General features: G+C 41.6%; 1 protein-coding gene across 7 annotated transcripts in view; it reads right to left on the bottom strand.

Moving 5' to 3' along the window:
• Positions 1–14,646, bottom strand: part of CCSER2 (coiled-coil serine rich protein 2) — a 61,784-nt gene extending 47,138 nt beyond the window's left edge. For 3 of the 7 annotated variants that reach the window (XM_014267775.3, XM_074544658.1, XM_074544657.1), the window contains exons 1-3: positions 14,488–14,646; positions 1,407–2,883; positions 303–505 (exon numbers count right to left, since the gene is read on the bottom strand). In XM_014267775.3, the coding sequence (XP_014123250.2) occupies positions 303–505; positions 1,407–2,844 (1,641 nt within the window). In that variant the 5' untranslated portion in view covers positions 2,845–2,883; positions 14,488–14,646. Of the gene's footprint in view, positions 1–302; positions 506–1,406; positions 2,884–13,682; positions 13,868–14,487 lie in introns of all 7 variants that reach the window. The other 4 variants (XM_074544656.1, XM_074544660.1, XM_074544659.1 and 1 more) reach the window with 2 other exon arrangements.
• Positions 14,647–19,216: the final 4,570 nt, after the last annotated feature.

Raw genomic sequence — 19,216 nt, 5'->3', positions numbered from 1 at the left:
CTTTGCAGAAATTAAATTCCTTTACTCTTTGTGAGCTCTGCTATGAGACTGCATAAGGAAGGACATGTTTTGTCCTGACTTTAGAATCAGGAAAGAAAAAAAATGTGTGCAAACAGCCTGATGAAGGTCACCTGGTCCAGAAACAGGAGTTCCTAAACAAGAAGTTTCACAAAGCAATCAACTACAGCACAAAGAGGAAACAATTATAATTTTTTAAAAATAATTAATATTTTAAAAATATACTTAATAAGCACTAAACTCAACACACTGTAACAATGCAAGTTATGAACACAGATACATACTATGCTGTTCATTTCTGAAGAGTCGTAACTCCCACACGGATGGACACTTCCTATGGGTTCCAGCCCTTCTTCATCCCACATGTATGTGCCATCAGAGCTGTCAGATGGAGAGAGCTCAAAGGAGGAGCCAGCTCTGTAGTTCATCTCTGAAGAGATGACATTCTCAGTAGTGTGTTTTGTGCTTTCACTGTTGTCATCCACTGCTTAAAGAGAACAGCATCAGTTAAGGCTACAAAAACAAACCAATTTTCAAAAAATAAACATTAAAATGCCTGTTACTGGTGTGCTACCATTGCTGGAGCTGTACTGTAACAGAAATACCTGAAAGCTTTCTACAGTATTGTTCCCTAATCCCAGAAGGGGGAAAAGCTTAAGCTGGTTTGGCAGCTACAACCAAGGAATCTTCCAATCTACATCATTGCTAACCTTTTCCACTGCCCTAATTCACCCACCATGGAAGCTACTTTCTAGAAATCTGCATCTCTTTAACATATTAGAAGGTGGGTCCAAAAATATATCCTTTGGATCTAGTCTTTCAATTGCAACATCCCTCAAATAAGCTTTTATCATCAGAAGCCCATCAAAGATTTGAAAATGTGACTTTCAAAAGCATCTTCTTGTGTATCTTCCACTCATTTTTAAAGAATTAATATACATCAGAAAAAACAAAACAGACACAGTAACAATTCTGTTTATAACTGAACTAATTCAATTACACATCCTACACTTATTTCCACTACTTAGAAGCAGTTACAGCTATTCTCTGCCTACAGAGGTGCAGGGAGCACGAGGTGAAATTTTCTTAAAATATCACCAACCCAGAAAATGAATGGCATAGCAAAGATATGAGGAATCCCACAACCACAACACAAATGTGTTTAAAGGAGGTCACTTTCATTTTTATCACAAAGGGCTCTTCAAAGTAATGCTTGGGAAAAAACTATAATGCAGAAAAGGCACAAGCAAACACATATGTCAGCACAGAGCAGTTGCATTCTGAAACAAATCATAAGCAATGGGTAATTACATTAAATAACTTAATTACCATTACAGAATTTTGACTTAGCACCTAAAATTTCAAAAAGAACATAAAAACGTATTTACCAGACACATTTATATCAAGCCAGTCGTCAGCATTACAGTGAGATCCTCCACCTTCCTTGAGAGACGTGAAGGGCTCGATGGACGTTCTGCTCCCATGCTCTAATTCCTGAAGGCAGCTCTCCTTCTGCTGGATTTGTACAGTCCTGTTTGCCTCTTCTATATCTATGAAATCATCACTGAAGTCTTCACTCAGATCATTTTTCTCAGAGGACGACAAAGAAGATATCGATATTTCATCTCCATCATCGCTCATACACATCACTTTTGACCCATGCTTTCCCAGACTCTCCTGCAGGGCCTCCCCAGGTTCTGTTCTGTGAGCCCTGCTCTCTAGGATGCTGTTTTTATCAACGGCTCTGTTGATGCTGGCTGAGATCTCCGCGCTCTCCAGCAGGCGCGCGTCCGGAGCCGCGCTTTTGCTGCCATCCACAACAGCATTCCCAGCAAAGCGCTGCCTGGTCGGCTTCAGCAGGGAAGGCCGACTCAATCTGTATCCATAGGAAGGTGCTGACCCAGATCCATTTGACAGTGGGGGTTTCTTGGAACAGGGAGCTGACACAGCCGAGTACGGTCTGGTAAACCCATACTTGATTGGCTCGTTTCCATTGGGTACATCCAACTGACACGCGTTCCTTGACAGCAGAGCAGGCCTCTGAGACGTCCTGGCAGCGACATTCTGACTATGATAAGGCCTTGTAAGATCCACAGCTTTGTTAAAGGAATGTGACCTGGTTAGAGATGCACTGGGAAGGAAAGAATTCTGAATGGAATGTGAAAAACTTTGTGATCTTACCATTTTGTCACAGGAAAAAGCCTTGCTGGCATTGTCTGTAGATTGTGCCAGGCTTTCTCCTGAACTTGTCCTTGTGGCACCAGAATTAGCTCTAGGTCTCTGCAAACCTACCACCGGCCGATTTCCATAAAATCCATTTAAATTTGATCTTGGAGCATTGAGTCCAGAGTATGTCCTTCCTGACAGGGTACCTTTGGTGAATTTAGCTGAACTAGAGAGTCCAGATATAGACTTTGGATTTAATTCCTCAGTAGAAGATACAAACATATTGGTTTGCTTTGCTGCTTTTGACACAACCGAAGCAGTGCTGTTCAAACCCACCCTGAGCTCATCATTGCCCAATGCTCCTTGAGATTGAGGGAACTTCTCAGAATCAATTAATTTTTCATTAGAATTGCGTCTGGTGTTGACCTCTCTCCCATTCTGATCGTTGAGCTGATATTTATTTGATTTTTTCCAGTTGAAAGCAAAGGAAGACATTCCAACAGTGCCATTGTGCTTGTTGAAATTTTTGCCACCGTTACTCCCTGCTAAGTTCACGGCCGTCCCGTTTGGCATCGGTTGCAAAACAGCCCCTAAAGTTTTCATTCCATATTTCGGTAGCCTGGAAACCAAGGATGTCCTGTTTTGATTTTTTTCTTCCATGAGCTATTGGGTACATTGGTCCTTAAAGGGTGCTTGAATCTAAGAAAGGAAAATAAAACAACATTAAACCTGAATCAACCACACATTAAACACAGTTTTCTGTACATTTGCAGCTATAGGCTTCCTAGATTTCTGTGCCTAATTCCACCATGCTGATAAAGAGTAACACAGACACATTTTGTGAACTCCAAAGTTCCAGCAGTTATCTGGCAATAATACGCTCTTCAGATGACAGCTCCCACTCCCAACTTTCATTCTCTACATAAACCATCTTTTTTTTGTTTTCCTTTTGTAATCAGTAAAATAAACTTGAGAAGAGTTTGGATGATATTTTTGTTTGTTTCTTCTTCATTTACCCATTTACATTTTTTACTTCATTTACCCATTTTTAGCAACAAACTGAACTTTTCAACTGTTACAATTATTAAGTTATAAAATAAAGATTTATTATTTTTAAAAAGTCATAAATATGACACAATAAAAACCTGTGGTCAGCAACATAAACCCGTAAAAAACAATAATGTAAAATCTGACTAAAAGCCAATTTTTTGAGATTGTTTTCCATTTCCCCAATGCCTAAAATATAGGAAATAACTACTCATCATACATCTCACCACAGCATTTTTTCTTCCCAGACCTTTTGGATCTCCCAAAACAAGACTCACATTCCTAGTAATTGTTTTTTTATGGAGACAGCAGTCTACTTTGGAAATCATCTGATTGGCACATAAACCTGAGGTACAGTGCAACAGTTGCATAAGGTCAGTGTTAGTAAGCAAATTCAAAAGTTCTACTTAGTCAAAGTACATAGAATATCTTGTGTAACCACAGTAAGCATTACCCTAAAGTGAATCACTCCCCAAGTTGCAAGACTCACTAAGAAGCATTTAAATTCTCAGTGATACAGTTGAAGATAAAATCAAAGATAAGATCGAAGTGGCATTAAATTCATGCAAACTGAAACACCCTGAGGATTTGCCAGTGAATAGGATGCCCCAGAGCAGCACTTCTGGAAGCAGATCTACATGACAAAGACAGAAAGAGAAAGGCACTGCAGACAGGGCATTTAGGGGCTCCTAACTTGTTAGAACACCAGAATCCACATTCTGCAACTGGTGTGTGCATTTCCATTTTGAAATACACAAATCCTGACTTTTCAAAGACTCAGTGAATTCTTGCACAGCAGAGACACTGCTCTCACCCACGTGTGCAAATATTTCCCCCTGGGACCAGCAGAACATTTCATTCACATATGTATAACACTTGCCTGCATGTGGATTGAGGTGTCTAATGTCAGACTTCTTGCCTACCTGCAACCCTTGCACAGGATAATAATATCATCAGGCAACATCAAAGATCTTTATTTCATGTCAACTACATCCAATAAAGTACAACTTTTTTAATAACTCCATGAATAAAAAATGGCCTTTAATATGCTGATGAATTCATTCCCAGCAAGCATCACAGTGCAGATCCCTCAGATGATAACCTAACTCGAAAGAAAAGGCAAGTCTTGTGAAGAAATCTTCCAAATTGAAAAAGTTAAATTAGAAAGCTGCTAATTTAACTTGCATGCTTTATGGATAATTCCCTTTTCACATCTGTCTACCATCTCTTAGGTGACTGCAAAATTTAAATGAGGCCATTTAATTAGATTACTTTAATCCTCCACCAAGTGCTGCAAATTAAACTTGAAAAGGAGACCTTTCAGTTCTCTAGGAAGGGCTCTTGCTCATTTATCCTTGATTAGGCAAAGACAACACATTATCTTCAACAAAACCATACTGATAGCCCAGAACACTTCAGATAATTCAATTAAAAAACAAACAATACTTCTCTGTATTTTATTAGCTATGTAACTGTAACTACTGTGCCACTTTCTGGAGCCCAGATGTTTCATTTGTTTCATTGAAACACAATGTCATCAAAAAAAACACTAAAACTTAACAGCATCATGTCTGGCAAATGTTTTCCAGAAAATGGGGGATTTTCTTATTAAGTTCTCTAAAACTTCCTTAATCTTTAGTTATGTTTACTAGGAAAGATTCCACCAGCCTCACAATTAAACTCCCTTATCAAGCAGCACTGTTACCAGTTAGAGTATGATTTCTGCATCCCAGAAGATTCAAGTTCAATACAATTTAAATTGCAGCCTACTGTACTATAAAGAAATTCAAAGTATTTTTAGACTTAAGTAATCTATGGATTCTTAAAAAACCGACATTTGGGCAAACAAGTTTTATATTCTTTGCCTTGGGAAATACATTATCTAGTGCACACAAGCCTAATCAGGAATTAAGCTAATTATAAAGAGCCTAGCCTTACATAATGATCCAGGGAAAAGGAGTTAAAATCCACAGAACCCCTCTGAAGAATTAACTGAAAAGCTGCTACATCCTTACCTTCAAGGATATTCAAGATCCTGGTGATAAGCAAAAGGATATTAATTCTCACCCTCCTTGGTACTTCCTCTACAGGATTATTTACACCTCAATAAAATCCTGCACTGTTGGTTGCAAGTGGCAAGCACAACATTCACTGTCATTTCATTCAGTTTGTTTCAGCACCACCAGGAAGGCAGTTTCCTATACTCAGCTTCTCAGCAAAGTCCAGCTTTGCACCTGAGACTCTGCCCTACAGAAGAAGACAGCTTAAAGATTCACACATCTGAAAATGTATTCATACATTTTAAAATCCTGCAATCCCTAGGATCTCTGCCACCAGGCAGATAACAGCATTTTCCAGTTCCAGATTCCTGAATGGGACTGAATTCCCCTCCTCTTGTCACAGCAGTGTGGAACACCCAGCTGAGGGATGGAACACATGTGACAGGCTGGTGACAGGCCAGAGAAATTCCCCTTGCAGTCCTACTGCCATGGCAGCAGTTTCAGATCGGTGTTTCACTCACAGAAATTGAAGTGCATGTGTATTTCAGCTGTGCCCTGTGCACAGCTTATAAACCCACCTCTTACACTTCTGGGTTAGTAAAATTACATCAGTTATGTGGAAATATCTTATTTCCACCAATGTAGGGAGGTATTGAATGTCAACAGGGAAAAATCTAGGAGGTCCTTGCCACAGAAACAGCAAAAGGCTTCCTCAGCACTCACTTAAGAACATTCCAAGATGGGCAGCATGACTGCAAGTCAATTTTCAGCTTTAAGAGGACCATGGGAGCTTAAGAGAATGGAAGAAACTGGCAAGAGATCCAGCTGGCAAACACCTGCTCTGAGCATGACAAGCCCTGGGGAATTCAAGACCATGAATCCTGAGGAAATCATGCATGCTGTATGAATTAAAATGAATCAGAATGCAACCAGAAATTCTGATGGCTTCCAGAGTGAACTTTGAGTATTTACAACTTCTTGTGCTGTTTACTCTGCACGGAGTGGTTTCAGTTCAGTCCAAAGTGCCACCTTCACTCCAAGATCCAGTAAGATTTATCAGCTCTGCAATGAAATCCTCCAAGCCTGCCCTCCTTCTCCTGTCTTCCATTTCTCCAAAAGATCTGTTCTGGACTCAATTCCCAATGCTTTATGAAGGCATCCCTGAATTTCAGCCACTCTCCCTTTCCTATGTCCAAACTGCAGTGATTAAAACCACCTTCCCTGAAACTGCCTTCTGAAGGTACCATAGCCAGGAAGCACAGCAAGAAACTCCAATACAGCAAGGGCTTCTTGTTCTATTTCTCTGAAATTACCTTGCTTTTCTGTGTCCCAAATTGTGAGATTCTGTTTTCAGGTCTCAAGGCAGCTTACAGATACACCCTTTTCTGTTTTTCCTCCCTCACACTAACGAGGTTCTACCCACTTTGAAGGGCTGACCCAGCAAACACCAACCAACCAGTTATCCAAGCTGCTCTTGTGCTCAATTTACTGTCAAAATACAATAGGACAAAGAACAGGAGCAGAACATGAGAATTGAATAAAGGGAGAAGGAAACAAGAAATACATCATAAAGAGATTGGAGTTTCAGTATTTCTAACATTGAGCAAGATCTCTGGTCAATACAGCAGAAAATGTGACATCCCTTGTCAACTCTAAAAGCATTCTTGCTATTCATCAGCATTCTTCATGTTTGATAAGGCAAGAGGACATAAGCACTTACTGGAGAAAAAGAAATAGGGAAATGCAGGTCTATTTTGTAGAAGAAAGCTACCACAATACTTCCAGAATCAAAACCTCCCTCTGCATCCCTCAGGGTCACACTGGCAGTTCACTGTGCCATTAATGCTGTTTACACAGATCATCAGGCACCTCAAGGAAGCAAAAAAGGGCAAAGTGTTACCTACCCAGACAAGGATACTTTGTAATTGTTGCCCACTTGTGCTTTTCATATTAGTCAAACAGAAACTATGCACTTTAAACTCCAAATTTTTACATCAAAACTAACCAAAACATTGAAACAAAACAGGGTATGAGTTTTGTTTCATTTTGTTTTGTTTAGATTTTATGGAAAACAGTTATGAAAATTTTACCTACAAGAAAAACTTTTGCTAAAAACCTGTTTCTCAAACAAGTAAAGCTGCACTGATTTTTGACATCCTTACACAACTAAAAAGGTGGAAGGCAGTCAAGGTCCAGATGTTCAGCCAGCTGCAGCAAAGAACAGCTTCAGGACAAAGACAAGAAGATGGAAGAGGATAGCTCAGGGTACAGACAAATGACTCCCAGTAAAAGAGACTATCAGGGTCTGTAAGGAAGAAGAAAGCCTTGACAGTGCAATTTCAAGTTCCTCATAAGTGTTAATGCAGGTTATTATGGTTTGCTGATAAATGAGACATGAAGTGCAGTGGCAGTTACTCTTTGCTGCCTTGGTGCTGACAGCCCAACTGCTGTCAGGGACAGGTCAGCCAGATATTGGAATAAAGCATTGGAGATGCACAACTCTTCCCTGAACCTGCTCTTCATCTGATGCTCCTCTTGCAGAAGTCATCAATTCCTCTCTTCAGCAGGCCTTGTTCAACCTGGATGAGCAATGTCAAGCCTGTACCTGCAGATACAAACACCAGGCAGCCCTTGCATAACCAGCTCCAGAACACAAGAGCAGGGCACAGTGGCTTTCACAGGCATCCAAGGAACACAAGGCCCAGATGACAGCAGCACTGCATTAGGTGTGCTGACCCCAGGAATGCTGCAAGAGGTGGGAGGGATATATTGCCATCTATCAGAAAATTACCATAATCATGGCCAATACATATGCCCCCAGTGCAGAAACACCCCTGCCAGAAGGAATTAAATTATGTGGATTACTTCACTCCTTATGTTATGCAAGGAACAGCCTCCTGTGGACTGAACCAACCCAGGAGATTCCACCCCAGTGAGCAAGTAAGGCTTCTTCACTAGGGTTGCTTAATAGCACTTTAAATAGCAAAAGATGCAGATGTTTTCAACATCTTTGTTGGAGAAACAAAAAGCCTTTACTCATTTCTCTTGTTGATGATACCTTAAATTGTTACCAAATTTGCAGGGATAACAAACAGAAAGGGGAAAAACCAAAGTAAGAAAAGACAGACACTGTCTGTCTGCCTTACAGATCCAATGCTCTGCAACCTAGAGACAAAGTCACACAGCTACAAAGAAGGCAAAACCTGTTAATCATTCACCAGCACCACCTCCCAAGCCCTTTCAAAAACAACTCCAAACAAACATACTGTGACTATAAAGGACATTTTTTTTATCTAGGTTCCTATGCTGCCTTAATACTTCCCTGCATTTATGAAGATTTCTGTCCTGGAAGATAAATCATAATTGTGTATATGCTTGGGTGCAAGTACATGGATTTTGGAAAGACTCTCCTCTTTCCCATCAGAGTCTTTTTTCCAAGGCTTCTCAAACATTTTTGGCATTCTTACATGAAAAATAAGGCAGCAGGTAATCAGAAGCCTGCCTTTCAGAAGAATTTTAAAGGTGCATCACCATCATAAAGGCAATTTAAATTTTATGCTGTGGCTAAGATTGACTGGAAAAATCCCAAACATCAATTGCAGTCTAGAATTAAAGCTTTCTACCAGTGAAATGTCAGATCCTGATCTCCCCTTAAAACATTTTGTGATTATGTCAGCATCAAAGCAACTGACAGCAGAAACAGGCCCTTGCTCCTGCTGATGGTATTAGTCCTTCAGCACAGCATTTCACATGGGTAATTTAATCTGCCTTGTAAGAACAAATCCAGAAAGATTGCATCTGTCTCAAAAGCAGTGTCCTACTGCAAACCAGTAGGAACTACCTGCTGTTCTCTAGCAAATATTTCACTTAGAATCAGAGGAATAACCTTTTTTTCCTCAGCACTATCCACTGTTACCTAGTGATTCAAACACACTATTCCCATCTCTAACTCTTCTAGGAAAGATTTACTTCACCACTAACTCAGTAACAAACTGAAAGAGCTGGTTACCAGTTACTGTTTTCTACTTCTTACATACAAACATGTTAGCTGGAGCAGGATTTTCTTGTTGATAAGAACAGGCAGGCTGAAAGCCAAGTGAAACTTGGTATACAGCTAATTATAACTGGAAATATCCCTTTTTAGACTGCCATGTTGTCCATCCTACTCCTCTGGTTTGTTTATTCAACTGATGCATGTTCTCCATGTAAAAACACTGAGCTGTCTCGAGCTAGAAGCCTCTCACACTGGCACTAACATATTTTTCCATCTATATTTTGTAATGATTAAATAATGACTAATAACAGAAACAATATTTCCTGTCTGAACTGCTGCTGAGCAGTTTTTCTATGTGGGTATCTCAAGATTAAGAATTTCCATGGGTTTAAATCTTCAATGAGGCAGAGCTTTCAACCAGTATGTAAGTTGGTTTTTTTCCCCCCCTCTAGCCACAGACACTCATTCTTTCTTTTTCTCCTGCTGCCTGAGTAAGAATTGTAGTTATAGGTTAAGCAGAGATAATTGGAAGAGACTGCATGTAATTCACAGACTCACTGGCACTGGGATATCTTCAATAAGCCTGAAGAGGTTCACACGTGATAACTGAGCAAGATTAGACAGGATGAAGCAGAAAGAAAATAGAAAAAAACAGTTTTGAGATTTTCTTTGCTACACATTACAATGCAATTTCAGCATAGTTCAGTTTTTCACAGAAGATCATGATCTTGAGACAAGAACACATCAGCACATTGCTATGAATCTAAAAAAATCATATTGTTAAGTCAGCTACTACTGGATTTTAAAAAAATACTAGAAAAAGGACTGACAGAGAAAACCCTTAACACTGCTATCATGAAAGACAGACAGTGAATACTGCATAAGTTGGAAATATTACATAAATCATGGAATTTCACTGTGTGTGGATCATGGCACTTCAATGCCCAGTTCAATTCTCCATACAGTTCCTCTAGACAATTTTATTTTAGAGGTGAGCAAAACAAAAATCCTATTAACTCCTGTGGCTGCCTTAAAACAAAAAATGCACCAGGGAAAGACAGGCAAAGACAGAATGTGACTTCCTCAACCTTCAACTGTTCTCAATTCATAGAATTTCTTAAATTTGATGCAGTTTATTCAGGAACCCTCCACAGATCTCTTGGCCACTATTTCATGTAACCTGTCCTCGAGCCCCAAACCTTCTTCATCCTTGACTGCCTTAAGCAAGGAGTTCCAGAGCCCCAGTAACAATTCTTTCAAGGTTATTTCATTGTCTTGCACAGATTCCCAAGGAAAATTACTACTAAAATTGCTTCTAAACCTCCTACAGTGCCAGAAGAGGCTATGGGTACCTGCTCTCCTGGCTACCAAACACACCAGTTTGTTTCACAATTATGTGTTTTCCTGTATTATTTGAAGTTTCACTTCTTAACATTCATCCTTGATCAAAATTACTGCAGCCACACATCTGTGTATTACAGCTTTCAGCTGAAACTTGCTTATTTGTAAAACACATCTTCAAAGTATCATTTTCTTGCTATTGAGTTTCATTTCATTAGTGCTGGACTCAATACAGCTTCTGTCTACAATTCCACTGATATAAATCAGTTTCCAGTCTCAAAACCAGACTCCCTGAAAATGTTTGAGTACCAAACAACTTTGCAAGTTTCCCACAGCATAACAAACACCAACATGTTTTCGACAACAGAGAGGCAGCCTTCAGGATTTTAATGTGTGTTTTGTGTTTTCCTACCAGCTTTCTGATACACCAACAGCTATTCTGAAATGTACTTCTCAAGGTCAGTTTCCTACAGCGTGGAAGACACAGATATTTGTTATGTCCCCAGAGGTTTGAAACTGAAGGAGAAAAAAAAACCAAAACAGATTATCTGAGAAATTGAGATGCAACTTCAGTTAGGAATGACAGTTCGTCACAGGATTCCTTTCAGAGTTAGTCATCTATGTTGTGTTTTATTCAAATTTACAGGAAGGCAATACATACTGCTTCTTTTGCTTAATCAGGATCTCAGTGGAGTCATAGTAAAGCTATACATACCCACATTACCATTTCAGAAAGCTTCCATGATTAAAAGATTTACACAGAGATATTTTTTTTTCTGCTTTTAACTCTGTTTACTGATGGATAAGGCCACGCAGGCTGACAGATTGTGCTCCTCCCCTCAAGTCTCCTGCTACCAACAGCATCAGCCTGGGCCTTGCCAAGTTTCTACCTATGCAAGATTGCTTTACTGAGATGAAGGTCACCCAAAAGCCACAGCAATCCTCAACTCACCAAAAATATATATCAACATGACTATGTAATAATTTTAACATACAAGATCAGAAAATAATAGCATTTAAGTAAAGCCAATCTTTAAAACAACTTACAAAAAGAGTGTGAATGGAATGATCAACTAAATCTACATTGCAGTGATAAACTCTGCATCCATCTAGAAGAGATTTTTGAATCTCCAGCTTAAAGTAGGCATATTATTGAGTCAAGAGGAGCTGGGACATGCAGTTCTCCCTGGATGCTTCCCTTGTGCTGTGTGTGTCACAAGCCATCTGGGCTGATTAGCCTAAAAGCACAGAACTTCTTAGGCTTCAGGGAATAATTGCAGAAATTATGTACAATTTAAGGGTTATTTTGATCCATAAGTTGTTCAGCCACCTCATCAAAGTAAATCCTTATCAGCCATTTCCTCTGGCTAAGAAGCCAAGCCTGCTTGCAGTGAGGACACTGCCAGCAGTGCCAGTACCTCTTCAATAATGCCATTAAAATGCACTCTGCAGAGCAGGACCTCAGCTCAGCACAGACTAAGTGCTCATGAAAAACAAACCCAACAATCTGCAGTGAATCAGGCATTTCAGCAAGAACTTGTGACACCAGCTCCCCATGTGACCAGGGATAAGCAGAACCCCCACCCTGAGGAGACTTTCCTCAATTCCTATAGGATACTGTCAGCACAACTGCTGCAGCTGAATCCTCCTTTTGGAACAGAGAATGACTACTGAGCAAAGTCCAGGACTCTGCAAATCCAGCTACTTTTGGTTAAGGAGAAAACAACATTCCCAGAGTATATTCCAAAATGCACCTACTTGGTAGCAGTGTAGAGTGAGCTGTGTGTCCAAGAGCTGGGAAGAAATGCAGAGACCTTTCCTGACCAGCCAAACTTCAACTTTGGGATAACTATTTAATGCTCTTGGGATTTTACTGTACCATACATGTGTGCAGGCATCCAGAGATTTACATAATCTGTTTTTATTGCTCCAATTGAAACACAATACAGGATTTTCAACCTGATTATCAAAAGCACCATTAGTATTTTGATCTCCTTAGCATCCCTGTTGGCACGAGACTTAACCCTGCCTGAAAGCTTCTAATTAAGAAGATGGTGCTGCTGTTTACAGTGAATAGTGGCTGAAAGAGAACACCACGACCACTGTAGATATATTTTACCATATTACTTTCTGTAACCTTATATTCCTTCATCTCCTCTCCATTTTGAGAGATCCACACTTTCTAAGGATTCCAGGCAAGAAATGTTCATCTCAAGACTGATGGCATGATGGCTTTTTATCTAAAGAGCCCGTGCCAACATTTCCTACTAACTGGTTTATTCCAAATAACCAATCCCTCTTAAAGGATGATCAGGTCCAAAAGTAATGGATTTTACTCCAATGAGCTTTTAAAGGAACAGTTCCATTAAACAGGATTACTCATTAGTATAACAATACATTAAATGAGATCATTATGTTGATTGAGGCTATTTCTACCCTTTCAACAGTTTTACAGTTAAAAGATAATACTGGGCAGTTTTTGGAATCCAAACATGGATACTTTTATAATGAAAAATACTATCCATGAGCAGAAATTAAATCTCAACTTCAAAAACAACTTTTCTACTCTAAGCTGTATACTGACATAGATCCTTGGTTGACATTTAGGTCACTCATGTCCCATTTGTTAGGCCATCACCTCTTCAGCTTGGAGGCATGTAATTCAAAATGGGCCCATAGAATTTATGTGATCATTACAAACACGATAAAACGACTTGTGAATTTCATTCATTATCAGCAAACAATGTAAATATTTACTGCCTCAGGCTAACCCAAGAGTTTCCTGTATTTGTCCGGAAGAAATTTACTAAAGTCTCAGTAACCCAAGAGTTTTGTATATTTCTCCAGAAAAGAGAAATTTACTAAAGTCTCAGTACATATGTGAAGCGGCTCTCAATTATAAAAATGTAACAAAATGAGAACTTAGATTCAACTTCATTTCACTTTTAACACCTTCGTAGCAAAAACTTCTATTCCACACCAAACCAAGGCTCAAAGCTCATAGACACCAAGAACAAACCTGCTGTAGACATGAAGCACTAACCCTGCAAAATGCACCAGTTCCCCTGAAAAGTGCTTTACATCTTTACACAGCATACCAGATGGACAATCCTTACCTTAATTTGATGTCTGGCCTGGACACTAACGCTCTGCTAGAGCATAAAGTTCCCATGCAGTTTTGCTTTCTTAAACTGAAGATAAACAGCTCGACCTCCTCCAGCTCAAAGTTAAAGACTGAGGTTGCCTACGTTTCATTGTGTGCCAAAGTACATTTGACAGAACACGAAGTGAACAGCAGGCTCTGGGTGACGAAAGCAAAGTCTCAGTGTCATTAAAGTGAAATCACCACAACGTATAGAACATCCCCTTGGTATAAATCTCAACAGATCACTGCTAAAGCAGAAATGCCACCATTATAATCCTTTTCTACTGCCACTAATTTTTTAAACTGTTATCTTTGAACACACACTGGGTGCTTTTGATGCTTCCCCTTTTCGGAGATTAAATCCCTCGAGATACGAAACCTCACGCTACAAGACCTCTGCGGCCGGAGCTCGCAGCAGCTGCTCCCAAGGCACCCGCAGGTGCGTCTGCCCGCACACCGGATCACAGCACACGCCAAGCACCGCAGAGCCGGCACCGGGGCGCTCCCGGCGCCGGGCCCGCCGTGTCCGGCTGTCCCCGAGCCCGGGCACGGTTCGCCCGTGACATTCAGCGGGCCCAGAGCCGAGCGCTGAGGCCGCCCCGCCCGCCCGGCCCCGGCCTCCCGCGGCCCGCGCGGCCCCCGCTGCCGCAGCATCCCCGGCCGAGCCGCGACCCCCGCCCCGGCGCAGGGCGGCGGCGCTGGGCGGAGGACGGCGGCCGCTCCCCGCCGGCTCAGAGCCCCCGATGAGGGCGCGGGTGTGGCCGCCCCGCACTCACCGCCGGCCGGCGCGGGCCGTGTCGCCTCCCGGGGCAGGCCCGCTCCGCGCCCTCGGGTCCCGCCGGCCGGCCCGGCCCGCGCAGGGAGGGGCGGAGGGCGGGAACACGCAGCCGCCCCGCGCCCCGCCGCCCGCCCTGACGTCAGCGCGGCCGCCCCGCCCCGCCCATGGCGGCATCGCCCCATCTCCGGCATCGGCCCATCTCCCTCATCGCCTCATCTCCATCATTTCCTTCATGGCCCCCATTGCCCCCTCAGCCGTGCACCGGGAGCCACCGGGCCCCAGGCCCAGCGCGGCCGCCGCAGCTCGGCCGTGCGGCGCTGCCGCCGCGGGCCGCCTCTGCCTCAGCAATGGTCGAGCAGGCTGGCAGAACCAAGGGCAAATGGGAGTTGTTAAAAGCATTGCAGGAATGGGCCTGCGGGTGTCCCGGCCCTGCGGCATGGAAGGGTGCAATCATGGCACCGTCAGGGGTGGAAGAGACCTTTAACATCAGCCAGTGCGGCCAACACCCAGTGCCAGACCCCCATGACAAACCCATACCACCTCTCTCCACAACCTACTCCAGTGCCCAACCACCCAAACAGTGACAAAATTGTCTCCTAGTATCTAATCTGAACCTCTCATGTTTAAGGCCATTTCCTCCCGTCCTCTCTCTGCAGACACGGCAGAAAAGGCCGGCCCCACCTCAGTACAAGCTGCTTTCAGTGAGCTGCAGAGCGATGATGACTCCCACACAAACTTTCTCAAAACTAAACAACCTCAGCTCCCTCAGCTGTTCCTCACAAGATGTATTTTCTAAACCTTTCACCAGCCTTGTTGCCCCTCTATGGACACACTGCAGCCCCCCAATGTCTTTTGTAAAGCGGGGGCCCAGAACTGAGGACAGCACTTGAGGTGCAGCCCCAGCAGTGCCCAGCACAGGGACTGGGATGATCCCTGCCTCGGTCCTGCTGCCCACACTACAGCAGAGGCACTCACAGGGGAAAGGTGGTGATCCAGCTGTGCAAAAATCCTGAAGGACTCGCAGTCATTGAGGGGAGACCAGGAATTCTCCATGCCAGTGCTCACAGTACTAATTGAGAGTTTAATTTCCTCAAATTTTCCACCTGTGCTAGGAATTAGAAGGCACTGACAGAAGGTTCAGGAAGTTCCTTGCCAGTGAGGTGAATCACTGAGTCATTATTTACACCTCAGTGTTCTGCCTTGGGGATTGAGTTTCTGCATCTCTCCTGTTTTGGGGCCTTCATTGTCACAGCATTTCACCATTTCATATCGCTGTGCTTCAACATCAGGTGTTCAGAGTTTCTTTTATCCCAAAAGTTTTGATAGCCAACTTTTCTAAGCTTTTGCCTGCCTGCTTTGCCAGGCCTCCCAGAGGGAGGAAGCTGTGCAGTCACCTCAGGCTATGTTTGTGTAGAAATAAAACCAACACCCTGTAATTGATAAGCCTTCTTCACCTCTTGACTAGAAGCTGGGTGTGCCCAGATGTCAGCCCAGGCACTGCAATGCCTCCTCATCTTTCTAGACACAGGGCATGAAGACTTTGGTACATTTGCCTCATAGGCAGCAGAAAAGCCTTTTTAGAAAAAGAAAAGAAGGAACAAGAACTGAAGCTTTTATAGGGGTTTTTTTCTGCTTAAACTTAAATGTACCGGCCACATTAATGCATTTATTCTTAGAACAATCTGAAGTAAAATGACTCTCCTGTGGTAAAGGAAGGAAAAAAACAAAACAAAAAAAAAAGGCAAGCAGATTAAATCTCTCGCTCAAAGCTGAAGAGATAGCAAGGCCAGGAAATGAACTCAGATTTCCTCAGTCAGGCATGGGTGCTTTAACCACACAATCATCCTTTCTTGCCAGTCATTTTCAGCTTCTGAGCATTTACTGCATTAGCATAGATTTGATTTTTCTGTGCTTTGTTCATCAAAACTTCCCCATTCCCCATGAAATTTCTTCCTAATAACTTTCTTCTCCATTTCCTTCCCAAAAATTAAAGAAATACTATTAGAGCCTCACTGGGAGAGTTATATTTCCACTGCCTTTCTGCAGGCCCTGGCGGGTGTTTCTCCAACATCAATACTCAAAGTTATCTCTCACAAAGCAATTGTGGAGCTCCCCTGGTGCATCTCTGAGGCACACTGGGCAAGATCAAGGAATAAAGATCAGAGAAGCAGAACACTTGTAACCAGCACAAAGGAGGCACATATGCTGTGTGTGCTGACCTGGAAGTGGTGGTATAACCACATTTTTTAACTCCAGCTCATGCTTTTATAATCTGGAAATAATTATGAAACAGAGCTCCGAAAGAAAACTACACATGTAAAAGAGGAAAGCAACCTAGAGATATTTTAGGACAGATTTGAGAACCTCCACTATCTGTTTAGGCAGTTAACAGATTTCCATATGCTTATATAGGCTAAAGATTAAGATCCAGACTTGAAGAAGAGCTCAGAGTTTTTGAAAAAGGACGCATTACATACAAAACTCCAGCTTCTGAGTGCTTGCCTCAGGAATTGGTGTAAACCCTCCCACAGACAGACTGCAGACTGAGGGCCAGCTATGATCAGCTGCACTATCTTTTCCTACCAGTTTATTATCAGATGCTTTCAGCTTGAGGTCTTCACCTTGAATTGATTTTCTATGAAATTGATTTAAATGGGCATTTATATTACACTGGGAGATGGACTAAAAGCTTGTTATTGTCCCCTTTGCTCACTGACCTGGCAGTGTGCTGCCTCCAAAGCCAGAGACACAGCAGTGGGTGAGTGGGTGACACCAATGACCCTGAGAGGAGCTGGATGTGCAGCCAGTGATATTCACACAAATATTCTCCCAGCCCCAAGAGTTCACATGCCAGGGACTCCACTCTAGTGGAAAAGGAGAGAAGGATTTCTCAAATTTGACCATGTAGCACAGCCCTACACTCTAGAAAATATGAACTAGATATTCCTAATTCTCTTCATTACAATGAAGCTGAGTGAGTCTGCTTGAGTTAAAATTATCCTCAAAGCAAGGACAGTCTGCTTCCTGCATCACTTCATAAAAATTATCTTTGCCATGATGTCCATAAAAAAAATCCTTGCTCCTTAGCCCATATGCTGTGACTGCTGCAAACTAATCTGTTCATAATAGTTTCATTTTTACTTTGTGCATCCACTTTCTGTTACTGCATTCAAACACATTCTGCTTGAACTCAGATTTTATGCTGTCTGACAGATGAGCTGTATTTTCTTGGTTTGTATTCTTTCAAGTTCAAAAGGGCTAAACATCCAGATGCCGCTGTTTTTTCCCCCACATATAAGTAATAATGTATTTATTGTGCGCATTTTACTTTTACAAAGTACTGCAGCATGGATTCTCCCTAGCTCACCAACATTCAAGAAAAGGAAAACAGATGTTAAAATTAGAAACCATATGCTTCTTGGGGTCTAGGTGCACTTTTGATTAAATATATGACAGTGCATGCAGTTGGATGGTTAGGGGTTATAATTCTTCATTTCAAAATGTCTCATGATTCTGTAAAATGCATCCATCAACAGGCATCAAAAGTAAACTTTCAGATGTTTTCAGAATCTGAGTCTCTACTTTTTTTTTCATTAAGGAATATATCTCTTATATTTTCCACATTTTCCTTTGACATTAAAGAGTCAGTGTCTCCAAAATTACTTATTTACTTTTCAACTCCTTGTACTTTTTAAACTCTACAGGTAATTTCAGTTTTGTACTACCTTAAAAATATGTACTAAAATGGTTATTTCAAGTTCATGAACTTGTTTACTGAGTTAATAAGGAAAGCAATGGGCTAATGTCACATAGAGAAATACTTACCATGGGTATGGTCATATGTGTATATATGTATTATTTCCATTTATAGTGTGTACAAGTAATGAAACTTCATACCATTCTGCAATAAATAATTGTATGAGAATAAAAGAATCCAGTTTGGTGCAAATTGAGGTCTTTATAGGGGTTCCCCATCAATGCATCTTCTTCCCTTTTTACTTAAGTGAAAACACAGAGGTGAGCTCAAACTCATTCTGCTGAAATACACGTTTATCTTGTCACATTTAACAGTGCAGTCCTTTGTTTCTCTTAGCTTTGAAAAATAATCCAAATGAAGTAATTGAAGATTTGATACCTTTTCAGGCCTTAGTGCTATCTACCACTTTCAAAATAATATTTACTTAATTGGGCAATATTTAAATGAAGACCTGTTCATTGCAGTTTTAGCTGCTTTGTTATTTAAATAATTGTCTCAGATGTCTACCTTGCAAAGACAGTGTTGCTGTATTTATGGGTTTGGTGAGCTTTCACACCCTTCTTTCAGAAAAGTTTTTTTCGGTCAAACTCTTCTTCTGAACACTGCTGAAAGAATACTCAAATATCAGTCCAGGATGTGTTTTTAAAACTCTGATGTGTTATTCTGTGGCCAGCCCTGCTAAGGTTCAGGGATGCTCAGGATGCATTACACTGTCTGTTCATACTGGGAAAAGCAGTGAATTTACACAGGCTTAAACTGCTCTAGTTTTTCAGTGGTGCTGGAGTAGAAGCAGCTGGATCAGTTCATTAAAATCTGCCATGGAAACCCACCTCAGGAATCTTTACACCTTGCTGCTGCTGGGCTCTTTCTTCTGAGGGCTGACCATGCATGATGTTTCAAAACACTACATTAGTCTAAATAATTCACACTTACTTAGATCTAAATTATTTAAGCAGACTAGTTAAACAAT

The sequence above is a fragment of the Zonotrichia albicollis genome, chromosome 7 (assembly GCF_047830755.1).
Source record: "Zonotrichia albicollis isolate bZonAlb1 chromosome 7, bZonAlb1.hap1, whole genome shotgun sequence".
NCBI classification, from domain to species: Eukaryota; Metazoa; Chordata; class Aves; order Passeriformes; family Passerellidae; genus Zonotrichia; species Zonotrichia albicollis.
The sequence above is the reverse complement of the archived record's forward strand: the minus strand, read 5'-3'. Positions and strand labels throughout refer to the sequence as shown.